This window comes from Engystomops pustulosus, chromosome 10, assembly GCF_040894005.1.
Source record: "Engystomops pustulosus chromosome 10, aEngPut4.maternal, whole genome shotgun sequence".
Taxonomy (NCBI): Eukaryota; Metazoa; Chordata; class Amphibia; order Anura; family Leptodactylidae; genus Engystomops; species Engystomops pustulosus.
Window position 1 is genome coordinate 18,094,258 of NC_092420.1, and position 15,704 is coordinate 18,109,961.

Consider the following 15,704-nt stretch of genomic DNA (forward strand, 5'->3'; position numbering starts at 1 on the left):
CAGCGTATTTATGAGGCCCTTCCACACCATAGGCCGGCGGTCACTGCCAGGCTTCATGCGGCAGTCACCGCCTCCTCGCCCCCTTATGAACACGTCAGACCACTTTAGACTTGGTTCGGCATTCCGAGGCTATGTAGTGCAGTGTTTTGTAGCTTTATCGGAGGGTTCGGATAACGCTAGCAGTGTAACACTGCTACATCTGAGGTAGCGCTGGGAGCTGTTTACTTTAATAGTTTAAGTACCTTCAAAGACTATTTGTATAAGGTATGATCTATCTATCTTTCTATCTATAATAATTATCAATTACCATTTATTGTCAAGCATGGAGTACAGACAGTTTCCGAAGTACATCTGACAGACAACCCCTAGTTACAAACGGACCTCTTTGCCCACTGTGACCTCTGGTGATGGTCTCTGGGTGCTTGTAATTTACTGACCTTTAGCCCCTGGATAAACAATCAGGAGGTGTATGTGATGAAGCTTTATTGATAATCCTTGTTCCCCTGACAATCCAAAATTTGTCACGAGGACAAAAAAAAAATATTTGCCTGGAGATATAGTTACAAATATACCTGTTGGAACTTACATACAAATTTGACTTAAGAGCAACCCGGGGACCGGCTGTATATCAGCTATTACTGGAATAGTATCAACTAGCTGCATCAATGATTGGACGTGATTTGGATGATGTCATCACTTACTTTTTACTAAGTTTTGTGCTTGTAACTGCAACTTTTTGTGTAAACATTGCTGCCAGATTTGAATAATTTTAGATGAATTTATACCTGCATTCAGAAGTGAATCCATCCTAAGCACAACCATAACATAAACTTGTATATTTATTGCCAGTATTTGGCCTTTCTTCCTGCCTCCTCTACGATGCTACATAAGCTTCAAACAGTCCCTTATTCTAGCATCACATATATCTGATTGTCACTCCTATGGGTCCTTTCTATTGAACCTTTGCTTAAAAAACATCTTTTGTTCCTCTTCTTGTCTGGCACATATGAAGGAGACAGGACAGCTCCTGGATGCAGTCCAGTACCTTCTCATTAGCTTCGGACCCTCACCCCTTCATTCCACATTACTGATCAGTTTGCAATTCTTATGCTTGTGCAGTGCACCTGTCACCTGGTGTTACCGGTACCGTGAACATTACTGGCACATGGGTGGTCCACCTGTGGAGCCGGCGGGGGCATAACCTTAACCTTTAAAGAGAACCTGCCAGGTCAATTTGGGATACACCCCTCCACAGGTCCTTATGGAACACATATACTTACCTTCATCCGCAACTCCTGGAACCCCCGTAATCAGTGACATTTGCTTTACTGCGTATGCGCTGTAGGTCCGGTGTATGTGCCATAAAGCCTGGGTGTACTATGCCGTATTCATTGAAGCAAAGCACAGGCGCTCATCGGACCCATCGCTAGGTCAGCTACTTGAAGAGGGACTAAAAATTACCAATTTTTTTTAACTCAAACTCTTGTTTGTTAATAATTTTTTACATTTATTTTGCTGATTTTATTCTTACAATTTACATGTGACTATCTGTATATTTAAAGGGGGGAGGTCTCTAATAGGTGATTGGTGGGGGTGAGATACCCGGCTGCCCCAATCATAAACTATAAATGGTTCTAAAAGCGGACACATGTCCCTCTTACCCACCTCATGAAAATGGAGCCAGAAGCGAGCAAGGAGTGACTGCTACACTACAGATAGAACTGTCTCTTTTGATGAGTTATATGACATTTTAAACCCTTATCGTTGTTTTTTTGAAAACTTTAATAGGTGCAAAATAAAGAAAAAATCTGTGTTTTAGAGAGCTCAGAAGGTGTCATTTACCAATTTTCAGAATAATCAAAGCAAAATCATCTTTAGATTTCTGATCCAAATCAAATGTTACGAAAAAGAATTGTTTCCCCTAAATCCCTTCCTCATCCAATCCCTTCCTTGGTTGAAGTTGATGGACATGTGTCTTTTTTCAACCGTATAAACTATGACTTCTACAGAATCACATCTTTTATCAACTTTGGTCAAGTCTCTCTAGTCAAGATTGGGCTGAAGCTGACCATAGACATCAGCCAGGTATACTTCTATCTCATGCCACCACATACACCTCTGACTGCGCATGTATAGTATATGTAACATTGTCAGATGCTGCAGAACTCCAAAAACTATTCTTTCTGATTCTCCTTAACAAGCACATTGGGGCTTATTTACTAAGTGTCATGGATCAAGCTTTCCTTGGACTGTTTGCTGTTTTCAGGATTTGTGCAGCTTTGACCGGTATCTAAAAGGGGTTTGCGCTAGGATTGTGTTGCATGCGGTCAGATTGTGGCGCATGCGACAGAAATGGGGGCGGTGCCGTCGGATGATCTGACAGATTTTTACTGTGCGCGGGATTTAACTTTCAAATTGTGTCGCAAGATCAAAAACTTACATACACCGGGAAGAAGAAAGTGAACTCCGGAGGACCTGAGCGGCGAAGCGACACATACAGGATATCTGGTGCACGATCTTAGTGAATCACGGCACAGTGCATTATCATCTGACAATGCACATTTGTGAACTCCAAGGAACGGGTAAGTAAATGTGCCCCACTCTGATTCAAACAAGTCAGAAAATAGGAATCACGTACTTGCAGACAACTTTTATGTCTTTGAGATCAAATGGATTGGTCATGTTGAAATCAAACATGCCCGATCCCTTCCACCAGGAAGCAGTGTGGAGGTCACGATACACATTACATGGTCACTAATGGTTCGACATGGGTCTAGGACTCATCTAGGACAATATAAAACAATTGGCTACAATAGAAATATTAATATTGCTTTTTTTTATTACTTGGCCATAAAAATTCTCACTTTTCTTCTGTTTCTACTGGGGTCTCTGCACTTTCTATACGGTGACCCGGCACTAAGCAATCCCTGGTATATCTGCTAATTAGCACTAAAGATCAAGGGAGGAAAGAACAACCATGAGGATCAGGATATCTACAAATATAGAGTCTTACGCCTGAATCCTGCAAAAAAAAAATCTAATTACTTTTCCAACGACTGGTTCACATACTTGCACAGGAGTATCGCACAGCGCGGAGATGTCGACAGTCTAATGAGTTTCCCTCTGCACAATTATGCAAAAAAGTACCCAAACATATAATAAAAGTCAAGAATTATCCACCTACCAGGGGATAACTGCCTCTCCCTGGCAGGAAAACACCAGCTGATCATTATTACATCCATTACTTATTCTCAGTGTGGTCACTTAGTAAAAGAAGAAGCGAGTAGGTGATGAAAGTATTTGCTTCTTAAAGGGAAACTTTCAACGACTCTTCGCTTCCATTAATAAGCTCCAGTCCACTGATTCTGGCAAAGTTGGAATTTTTTCTCTAGCTTCTGCCATCCCTGAGTAATCAGTGCCATTAGCTTTTGCTCTTAACTGTCAAGTAGGTGGTCCTGGGTTATCTGTCCCCGCCCAGGACCACCCACCTGACAGCAGAGCCTATAGGCAAAGTCGGTTCCCAAATTAATGGCAGTGATTCGTTGTCCATCGTGGGGGGGCTACAGAAAATATTCCACTTGTGTCCGAATCTATGAAATGAATGCATAAAATTATGCCAATGGGCCTGCAAGGCTACTAGGGAGGTTCCCAGAGCCCCTCCATGCTCCTCAGGCTGCTACCCTGTCTCCTTCTTCTCCCTCGGGACTCTCCCTCCCACTGACTGATGTAATCTCACTGCAGCACAGATAGTTTAAGCAAACAATGGGAGGGGGGAAGTGCTCCAGCACAGTGTCACTTCTTGTGAAGCCAGAATACAGAGGGACTCCGGGAACCACCCAGTAGCCTTTCAAACTAATAACATAATTCTAAACGTTGATTTTTAGTAGGAAGGACAACATTTTCACCTTTAAGAAACCGCCCAATTTAACTAATCTGCCATGTGTCACTATATGCAGTTATAACTTTAGAACACTGTAACTTAATGGGGCAAATTTACTTACCCGGCCCATTCGCGATCCAGCGGCGCGCTGTCTGCTCTGGATTCGGGTCCGGCCGGGATTTAAGAAGGTAGTTCCTCCGCCGTCCACCAGGTGGCGCTGCTGCGCTGAAAGTCATCTCATCGCGCCGGAATGCACCACCTCGGACCAGGTGAAGGTAAGCGCTCCCCAAGCGACACTTTTTCGGTTTTTAAATGCGGCGGTTTTTCCGAATACGTCGGGTTTTCGTTCGGCCACGCCCCCCGATTTCCGTCGCGCGCATGCCGGCGCCGATGCGCCACAATCCGATCGCGTGCGCCACAATCCCGGGGCAATTCAGGAACAATCGGCGCAAATCGGAAATATTCGGGTAACACGTCGGGAAAACGCGAATCGGGCGCTTAGTAAATGACCCCCAATGTTGTGATTTTCAGATTGTCATTTCGTGATATGTTCTACTTTGTGATAGTAGTATATTTTGTTTGAAATGTTTTGCCTTTATTTATTTAAAAAAAATGGAAGTTTGGTGGAAAATATGTAAAATTAATGATTTTTGGATTTGGATTTCTATTTCTGCTCATCATACGGTAAGTCAACCCCCCCCCCCCCAACTGGTTATTAATTGACTTTTACCATATCTCTGCTTTATGTTGTTTTAATGTTATTTTATTAGGTCGTTGGGAGAATTACAACTCCAACAGCAATTTTCTGAACTTCCAAGAAAGTTTCAGATTCAATTATTTTTGAGGCTTATTAATATTTATAGGGGTTGGGATAATTCTATTTATTAGAAACTCCCCACAAATCTCCCCATTTTGAAAACTGTACCCCTCAAACTATTTAACACAGCCATTGTTCAGCTTTAACCTCAAAATGCAGGCTCTATACAGAATTTTCTATTGTTGTCAATAAGGGGACCTAAAGGGTTAAACAGCTGGGATTGCGAGTATCAGATACATCAGGGTTCCGGGCCAAGCGTATGCACACCATGATATTCCCTATGTCATGGTTTGGCAAAGACTTAAAGGGAATTCATCATGTTATAACAAATTCCAGTGGCTCAGTGGTTCGCACTACAGCCTTGCAGCGCTGGTGTCTTCGGTTCAAGTCCCACCCAGGTCAGGATCTGCAAAGAGTTTGTATGTTCTCTCTGTGTTTGTGTGGGTTTCCTCCGGGTCTTCCGGTTTCCTCCCACACTCCAAAACATACTGGTAGGTGATTAGATTGTGAGCCCCATTAAGGACAGGGACTGATCTGGCAAGATCTGTGCAGCGCTGCATAATCTGTGTGCGCTATATAAATAAAGAATTATTATCAAGTCAGAAGGGACAGTGATCACGCTTTTTGGCATTTGCAAGTAGAGAGGAGAAGGTCCGTTCTTCTCATCATTACCCAAGGGGAAGTTGACACATTGATCATTTTCCCCAGGATTGTTGCTCCTTGTGATGAGTGAAGATCCTCAGAAAAAAGATGCCATTTAAAGGAAACCTACCATTTGATTTGATGCATTATGAAGCAAACATACCTTGAGAATGCTGTAGCTACACTGATGCAGGATCATATCTTGGTTAATCCCTGTGCTGAGCAGTTTTGCTGATAAAACAGATATAATATTATGATAATGAAGCTCTGGCTTCTATGGCTGCTTCAGCACTTTCTTCCTCGCTTCTCGTAGCAGGAGAGTTTTTCTCTGCAGGAGAGGATGATGCAATCACTGTTCTCCCTGTCAGACAGAATAATCAATTGCTGCACCATCCCCCAGCTGATGTGTATGAGTGATCCAGCTCAGGTTGATTAGTCATGCCTTGACTAACCTCCATTTGTAATTACAAGCTCCCGTTTGTAATGTGTTTATGTCAGCAAGCCTGACCCAGCTTCCCCAAGGTCCTGAATGTTATAATTGTTTTTTTAAGCAAAACCACTCAGCTCAGGGATTAACCAAGATATGATCTTGCATCAGTGCAGCTACAGCATTCTCAAGGTATGTTTGCTTCATAAAGCATCATATCAAATGGTAAAGATTAACTCAACACCTGCACTTGGGGTGCCGACACTGATCGCGGGTGTTACCTGCAGGGGCAAGCCCAAACCTGACCTTCTAGCTGAAACCCGGACCCACAATGTTTGATACGGCCCATCCCTGCCCACCTGTAGTCAATGGAGCAAGAAATTTAGAACTCTTCTTTCGGGATTACCCTTTAGCTTTATAGAGTTATTAGCTTGATATCAACAAAATATAGAACAGGGTAATAAGTTACAATTTTGGAATAAAAGGATAACATTTTCATGTTGTACCCTTAAGCATATGTGAGCGTTAGACAAATAACCGGTAATACCTTGACGTGTCTTCTCTGTAGCCGCTTTCCTGTAATTGACCTACATAGAGTAACATTGTGTCCTGACGCAGAGAAGAAAGAGGTAAGACGGAAAAGGTTACATCTGATGAGGGCTTATTCTTCCTTCAAAACTTCATCACCAGTCGCCAGTTCCCTTGGAAACTTGCTTTTTGTTTTGCTCAAGGCCTCTCCCTGTCCGAATCTTTTTAATCCCGTCCATAATCCTTGTCACTCGCTCCGCTCCGAGATGCGATTGCCGCTCTGAACTTGACGGAATATCAAATACTAAGTGATCTCTGCAGAGACAATCTCCAAGCACAATGACATCTCCTATCTCTGCTGGTGGTTTATTAATAGTCCTGACCGATACAAGGGAAAGGAGCGGTGCACAAGAATATTCCGGAAGAATCTCCTGCACCCTTTTCACATAATTCACTGATTAAGCGTTTGCAATGAAATAAAATATGCATTATTATCTATATCTATATCATCTTCTCTTCTCTCTTTTCAAAGGGAACCTGTCAGCACATTTTCACAAATACAGCTAATGACAGGTTCCCATAGAGCCCCATAAACTAACTGACACCCTTCTTTTAGCTAAAAATTGTTTGCATCACATCCGCATAAATCAACTTTATCCTATGTTACCTGGCCATCAGGGTGTGTCCGTCCTACTCGCCTGGCCCCTCCTATCTACTCCTCCCCATGTCCCATACCTCTTCTCATCATGTCATGTGACCAAGGTGATGTAATCTAAGGTCCTTTACACAGTTAAGTTTGCAACTTCTATGTATCTGTAGCACATGGCAGTATCATGGCATTATCACATCAGCCTCCAAGGACTTCAACTCCTTCCCATACTCCATGGAGGCTGCTCTGATTTCATGTGATCAGATACATGCATGGGGCAGACTTTGCAATTGTAACAGGACCTTAGATGACATCACCCTGGTCACATGACATGAAGTGGCAAATTATGTAACAGAGCCCTCTCTAAATGTTCCACACAGAAGCATTATCCTAGAAGTGAGACCTGTCAATCAGGAACACGGAGTGCAGTAACCACTGAATATGTAGGGCTTCATTGGACTTACCTCAGATGATTTGCATATAAGTTTACAAACTGAATTTTTAACTGGAGAGGAACCATTTATGGATAAGGGCAATGCTTTTCAATCAAAGTACTTTCAATTAAGTATTTATTTTGGGTTAGTTAATTTCATTGGTTGGTTCTCTTTAAACCATTTAAGAGTCACTTTTTGTATAATGTAGGTAGCCATTACCAGCCTAACCTTGTTTCTACCATAGCAGAAAGAGGGACATAATCCCTGGTTTCCAGGACCTCAAGGTACATGCCTTGTACCTCCTCCCCTAATTACACCCCTGCTTATATTTTGTACCTATGTTATGTTGTACCTCGGCACTTCCTCATATGGCACCTTGGTCCACCAATGCTGTAATGTAGGGACTACTGTGTTCCAGGGAACCAGGGTGGGTTTGCCATCTCTTTTACACCCAGCACATGAAATTCTTTTTGAGATAAGTTCTGCGTGTTTCTTTTTGATCTTGGTCCTTCTACAATATTTACATACTAGTTTTACATTCGGAGAAGCCTCATCCCTGGAGCAGCTTTTCATTTTGATCTTCAAATACTTTGTAGATATATCAAGTAAATCTATTGACTGTATATTTAAATATGGAACGATGATCAGGGTTCTACAAGTGATAACAACATTACAACAATCATCAAGGAGAACTTCATCTCAGCGGGTTGAAGGGGATTTGGGGTCTGGACAACCTTCTAAAATATGGTAAAGGTGGACCTGGATCTCCAGAGTTTCAGCCATGGGTTTGTTCCCCTGGGGTTAAAATGGCCCAGGAAATTATTTAAATATGGAACGATGATCAGGGTCCTAGAAGTGATAACAACATTACAACAATCATCAAGGAGAACTTCATCTCAGAGGGTTGAAGGGGATTTAGGGTTTGGACAACCTTCTAAAATATGGTAAAGGTGGATCTGGATCTCCAGAGTTTCAGTCATGGGTTTGTTCCCCTGGGGTTAAAATGGCCCAGGAAATTATTTAAATATGGAACGATGATCAGGGTTCTACAAGTGATAACAACATTACAACAATCATCAATGAGAACTTCATCTCAGAGGGTTGAAGGGGATTTGAGGTCTGGACAACCTTTTCAAATATGGTAGAAGATGGGGCCGGATCTCCAGAGTTTCAGCCATGGGTTTGTTCCCCTGGGGTTAAAATGGCCCAGGAAATTATTTAAATATGGAATGATGATCAGGGTTCTACAAGTGATAACAACATTACAACAATCATCAAGGAGAACTTCACCTCAGAGGGTTGAAAGGGATTTGGGGTTTGGACAACCTTCTAAAGGTGGACCTGGATCTCCAGAGTTTCAGCCATGGGTTTGTTCCCCTGGGGTTAAAATGGCCCAGAAAATTTTTTAAGGATCCTCTAATCTTGAGACAATTATGGGTATCGAAGGTCCATTTGAAGACCCTGTTTGGGAGTCAAAAACTCTTGTCACAATAGGTGGGTCGAATTTCTTATGAGATGAGTGACAGATAACCTATTAGACCTTACTGATTGTATGTTCTGATTTCCAGAAAATCAAAAATGGACTGGTACACCTTCTGTATAGTTAGGGCTGACCATTAAAATGATCTCCTCTGATGGTTAAGAAACTCAACATTTGCTTTTTGAATATGTTGGGGTAGAACTTCTGACATTGGACACCTTATGGTTGAGGGTTTGCCCAATAAATAAAGAGATTTAGCCATAAAGCATCATGGTCCAAACGTAAGAACCTTGTGAAAAGCCTATAAGATGAATTTAGTTTAAAAAATATGTGAAACATCTAGTAATGAATGGATCCTTATTGATCGTATTTATAAGTTGAGAGTGAAATTGACCTTTAAGTGTTAGGTCAACCCCATTTAAGGTCCATTTTTCCATTTTGATGCTTCTCGGTAATTATTGTCCTCTCTTATTCACGCTGGGTGGGGAATAATTCTATATGTCTATGTAAATAAAGGATCTGCATGCTCTTATGATGATTGTCATGATGTAAGAACATTTCTCACTTAGATACACATTTCAAGTGACAGGAAGACTTACAATTAGGGGTCCCCTGTTGTTTTCCCGATACTTATTCTGGAAGAAGATGTAGACCACCGTGGCGGCCAGAGAGTAGAGGAAGGCGAAGACAGCAATTGTGACAAAGAACTCAGCCGAAGAAGAAAAATCCCCTATCAGCGAGAGATTTTCTTTCCTCTTCCCCTCACATGTGGGGACGTCAAAATTCACCTGATGCAACCTAAAAAAAAAATTGGAGAAGAAGAAAACAATTCACAAACGTGACACCAACCCCACCAGGAGAGGAGACATTTCTGAATCAATTAAATAGATTGCATTATACATTTCATAGAGGGGGCTCCATACATATTTTATAGGGTACATGGTGCTTCGAATTATTGCTTAAAATGTTACTCTCCTAACAGAGCAATGTTTTGTCCACATAAAGGATCATTAGGACAACATCTTTGTTGGGAAACATTTTAGTCTTTAAAGGAAATTTACCATCAAAATCCATCATGATAAACCAGGGAAATTACTCCTCCTTCCGTCTCAAATCAACGTTTAAGATAATGCTATTACGCCTAAGGGGCTACACTAGCCCCGCTGTGATCCGGCTTTGCAGACTGTTACACTGTGTCAACCTCCTTCCCCTGCTTCTCCTCCTGGAAAGTGTAATAGCCTATAAAGCCAGATCACAGAAGGGCTTGGGTAGCCCCTCAGGCTCATTAGGATTATTTTAAAAGTTGATTTTAGAAGGAAGGAGACCATGGATAACAAATATAAGAAGATTACCAGGTGCTGAATCTTGTTGGATTTTGATGGTAGTTTACATGTGGACATTTAGGGGGATACCCTAGGGCAGGGATGGCGAACCTTTTAGAGACAGACTGCCCAAACTACAACCAAAACCCACTTATATGTCAATGTCACAAAGGGCCAACATGACAATTTAAGCAGTAACTTATTGATCCCTGCTGTATCACAGGTTTCAATCGTATTGGTGCCCTGAGTTCACCAATACGATGGAGAAATTTGGATTGTAGCTTTCCACCAGGGTCCCCTGAAGAGGAAGAATCTGGGTGCCTACAGAAAGGGCTCTAAGTGCCAGCTCCGGCACCCGTGCCATAGGTTCGCCACCACTGCCACCATGATATCCACATGATATCCTTATACGGTTATTAAAATTATAGCCCCCCTTTAATGAATAATTGCGGATAACCCTCCATTAGTGATATCGCTCAGATGTCTTTCATTACCTCCTTTATACGGGGTAATTATTTCTGCGATTGCTCCTAATCGTTAGGATGAATGATAGTTCCTCGTAGTAAACAGCCTTAATGCATTCCTATACTTGGAGATTCTGCTCTTAAAAGGATTTGTAGCTGATTGTTTCAGACAGGTTTATATTACATTTATATATTGTCTATTCCCCACTGAGCGAGTGAATTAAACTGCATGAATGGTAATCCTGCTCTTTACTGCCTGAAATATTACACGTCCACAACTGCCTGCACATTACTCCGTCTACCCAATTATTTTTCATGGGTTTGGCAACGAGCAATAAAAAATCTGCTTAGCTCCTCTGATATCAATAATATATTGGACTATAATACTACCTCATCCTACTGTATACACGTTGTATCATTGCATATTGTCATAGCTGTCATATTAAAAAGGTAGTTTAATGTACAGGTAGCAGGAGGAGCTCAGCATATTGTACATAGTGTCCTATCTGCAGGCAGCATGTTATAGAGCAGGAGGAGCTCAGCATATTGTACATAGTGTCCTATCTGCAGGCAGCATGTTATAAAGCAGGAGGAGCTGAGCATATTGTACATAGTGTCCTATCTGCAGGCAGCATGTTATAGAGCAGGAGGAGCTGAGCATATTGTACATAGTGTCCTATCTGCAGGCAGCATGTTATAGAGCAGGAGGAGCTGAGCATATTGTACACAGTGTCCTATCTGCAGGCAGCATGTTATAAAGCAGGAGGAGCTGAGCATTTTGTACATAGTGTCCTATCTGCAGGCAGCATGTTATAGAGCAGGAGGGGATGAGCAGATTGTACATAGTGTCCTATCTGCAGGCAGCATGTTATAGAGCAGGAGAAGCTGAGCATATTGTACATAGTGTCCTATCTGCAGGCAGCATGTTATAGAGCAGGAGAAGCTGAACATATTGTACATAGTGTCCTATCTGCAGGCAGCATGGTATAGAGCAGGAGGAGCTGAGCATATTGTACATAGTGTCCTATCTGCAGACAGCATGTTATAGAGCAGGAGAAGCTGAGCAGATTGTACATAGTGTCCTATCTGCAGGCAGCATGGTATAGAGCAGGAGGAGCTGAGCAGATTGTACATAGTGTCCTATCTGCAGGCAGCATGTCATAGAGCAGGAGAAGCTGAGCATATTGTACATAGTGTCCTATCTGCAGGCAGTATGTTATAGAGCAGGAGGAGCTGAGCATATTGTACATAGTGTCCTATCTGCAGGCAGCATGTTATAGAGCAGGAGGAGCTGAGCAGATTGTACACAGTGTCCTATCTGCAGGCAGCATGTTATAGAGCAGGAGGATCTGAGCAGATTGTACATAGTGTCCTATCTGCAGGCAGCATGTTATAGAGCAGGAGGAGCTGAGCAGATGGTACATAGTGTCCTATCTGCAGACAGCATGTTATAGAGCAGGAGAAGCTGAGCAGATTGTACATAGTGTCCTATCTGCAGGCAGCATGTTATAGAGCAGGAGGAGCTGAGCAGATTGTACATAGTGTCCTATCTGCAGGCAGCATGGTATAGAGCAGGAGGAGCTGAGCAGATTGTACATAGTGTCCTATCTGCAGGCAGTATGTTATAGAGCAGGAAGAGCTAAGCAGATTGTACATAGTGTCCTATCTGCAGGCAGCATGTTATAGAGCAGGAAGAGCTGAGCAGATTGTACATAGTGTCCTATCTGCAGGCAGCATGTTATAGAGCAAGAGGAGCTGAGCAGATTGTACATAGTGTCCTATCTGTAGGCAGCATGTTATAGAGCAAGAGGAGCTGAGCAGATTGTACATAGTGTCCTATCTGCAGGCAGCATGTTATAGAGCAGGAGGAGCTGAGCAGATTGTACATAGTGTCCTATCTGCAGGCAGCATGTTATAGAGCAGGTGGAGCTGAGCAGATTGTACATAGTGTCCTATCTGCAGGCAGTATGTTATAGAGCAGGAAGAGCTAAGCAGATTGTACATAGTGTCCTATCTGCAGGCAGCATGTTATAGAGCAAGAGGAGCTGAGCAGATTGTACATAGTGTCCTATCTGTAGGCAGCATGTTATAGAGCAAGAGGAGCTGAGCAGATTGTACATAGTGTCCTATCTGCATGCAGCATGTTATAGAGCAAGAGGAGCTGAGCAGATTGTACATAGTCCCTATCTGCAGGGAGCATGTTATAGAGCAAGAGGAGCTGAGCAGATTGTACATAGTGTCCTATCTGCAGGGAGCATGTTATAGAGCAGGAGGAGCTGAGCAGATTGTACATAGTGTCCTATCTGCAGGCAGTGTTTTATAGAGAATTTTGGTTGCCTTACTCTCATATATATAATATTATCTAGTTTCTGTAAGTAATCACGTTGACACTGTGATACAGCAGATCCTCCCCTCTCATCTATATGACGGGACATGTCAGTGATGTTTCATTCCCTTTCAGAAGCTTCTTCAAAAGTGACATTACACTGGGGGCTGCATGCGGAGGGCTCTGCGGGTCCTTTGGGAAACATCTGGCTATCCTGGTCTCGTGATGCCAAGGAGCCGGTAAACACATGAAATAAAATAAAATTAATGATCCGGCAGGCTCAGTCAGAGAGAATATGAATAAACATGATGCAAGGGGGAGGGGGGCAGAAGATACCCCCTACCGGGGCACAAGGGGCACACAGACCACAATGAAGAGGAAGAATCCGCAAATGTGACAAAAACATAACAAGTAGATAAAATGAACCACAACCCCCTGAATTTGTATCAAGAATCCATATTTTTTTTTTATAATCTGGTCCCTATAATATTCTATTGTTGTCAGATTAAAGGAATTTTACTGTATAATAAGTAAAAAGGAAAACTCTCTTTATCTTCAATTCATCGAATCACAGCGCAGCTTTCATTTCTCCTCTCATCTGAAAAGTGAAAGCTTCATTGTGATTGATTGCTGTAGGCAACAATGACATGTTTTATGAATTTTCTCCTTATAGGGAACCTGTCAGCATAAATTGACCTGAAAAAAAATCAGAAATCATTGTCTGTTCCTTTAGTAACCCCCCTACCCCCCACATTCCTCATTATCCTTTTTCTGAAGGTAACTGGCAAGTAAAGTGCCCAAATCACATCCAAACCCAGGCTCATGGAACTGAATTGCGCTGCTTCCGGAACCACAGCAACCATTCTCTATCCTGTTGATATGGGATGATTGTCAGTTAAGGAACATCCCCTTTAAAGGAAATCTACCATCAAAATCCATCATGATAAACTAGGGACACTTACTCATAGATCCAGGCACCGGGACTGTGGTAATCTTCTTATTATCCATGGCCTCCTTCATTCTGAAATCAACTTTTTAAATAATGCTAATCAGCCTGAAGGGCTCTTGGGGCATTACCAAAGCCCCTCCGTGCTGTAGCTTCTTATCCTCTCCCTGCTCCCTCTTCCCAATGTAATCTCAGTTGGAGGGGGAAGTGCTCGTGCACAGTGTAATAGCCTGTGAGGGTACAGAACGCTCCAGTAGTCTTTCCGGTTAACAAATATAAGAAGATTACCACAGTCCCGGTGCCTGGATCTACGAGTAAGTGTCCCTTATCCATCATGATGGATTTTGATGGTGGATTTCCTTGAACTAGTAGTAACTGAAAATACATTTTTTGGCTAAATTCATTTGTTCTAATCCTAAAATCTTTGTCTTTGCCAGAGGAAAAAAAAACATGAATGTGGGATTTAGGAGACCCCATTCCCTAGGACCATATAATCAGCAGAATGAATGAGCTACATCGACTCCCCATTTGGACCCCCAGATTCTCTCTATATATAACCTATGAATCTTTTTTTTTTTTTTACAGAAAATTTCCTTGGAATAACACAAAGGGTTATAGAAAAAAAGCTAATAATATGATCTGGCTATGCTCCATCCATGACATCTCCTTTAATGCTACTGTCATGTTTATTTAATGAATTGTAGCAAAGAGCATGAAAATCTCTATTGGTTTTTATAAATGGTATGTAGATCGGGACGAGAACACGCCGGAGCATAAGGTTTTAATAATAAATAAGGTTTTATAAGGTTTTTTTTTTTTTTCAAGATCTTAATTTCAGAAATGTAAGAAAAAAGTGAGAGAAAATCTCAGCTTGGGAAATGCTAATAATGATGTGAATGTATAATTCATGCAGGAAGGAAGATTCCCCAGGCAGCGGATCTTAAAGTGAAAGGCACATGGTGCAATATATGTTATAGGATATCATTGGGGCTTATTTACTAAGAGTCACGGATCGCACTTTCATCGGACTGTTCACGGTTTTCGGGATTTGTGCAGCTTTGACAGGTATTTAACAGGGGTTTGCACTGGGATTGTCTATCATGCGATCGGATTTTGGTGCAGCTGCGCTGGCTTTCATGCGAGAGAAATCAGGGGGCGTGCTGACGGATTCGGACTGTGTGCGGGATTTAAGAGTAAAATTGTGTTGCAAGACATGGACTTACATGCACCAGGAAGAATAAGGTGAACTCCGGTGGACCTGATCGGGGGAAGTGACACATGCAGGATATCGGGCGCACGATCTTAGTGAATCGCAGCAGAGTGCGTTATCGTCGGACAATGGACTTTCGTGAACTCCACGGGATTGTGTAAGTAAATGTGTCCCCTGTGTACAAGAATATGTAGTGGGCTGGCGTGGGGTGTTACAGTCCCCGCACCGGTACACTCACTTCTGCCGGCGACTTTTCATATGTGCGTAGAATAAACGCTGTGCAGCCGCCTGCCCCACTACATCAAGAGGCAGAAGCCTCCTATCCATAGGATTATTGGGGAGCCCAGTGGTGGGAATCCATATCAAGGGAACAGTCTGTTGTACCCTATTGTACGGTTGTAACTCATTCACTCTGTTTGGCACTGATGGGGTATTGAATTATGTTATGTCCGTCAGGGAGCAGTGCGACCAGTTGCTCAAATTATTTTGAGAACAACAGACCCCTGTACTTGTTATCCGTTGGGGTCCCAAAACTGAGACCCCCACAATCAGTAAGTTACCCCTATCCTATGATCGGAA

At 42.5% G+C, this 15,704-nt stretch overlaps 1 protein-coding gene across 2 annotated transcripts in view; it reads right to left on the reverse strand.

Annotated features, from left to right (window-relative positions):
• Window positions 1–15,704, reverse strand: part of SYNPR (synaptoporin) — a 132,307-nt gene that overhangs the window by 13,255 nt on the left and 103,348 nt on the right. For both annotated transcript variants that reach the window (XM_072128739.1, XM_072128740.1), the window contains one exon: window positions 9,457–9,655. In XM_072128739.1, the coding sequence (XP_071984840.1) occupies window positions 9,457–9,655 (199 nt within the window). The remainder of the gene's footprint in view (window positions 1–9,456; window positions 9,656–15,704) is intronic.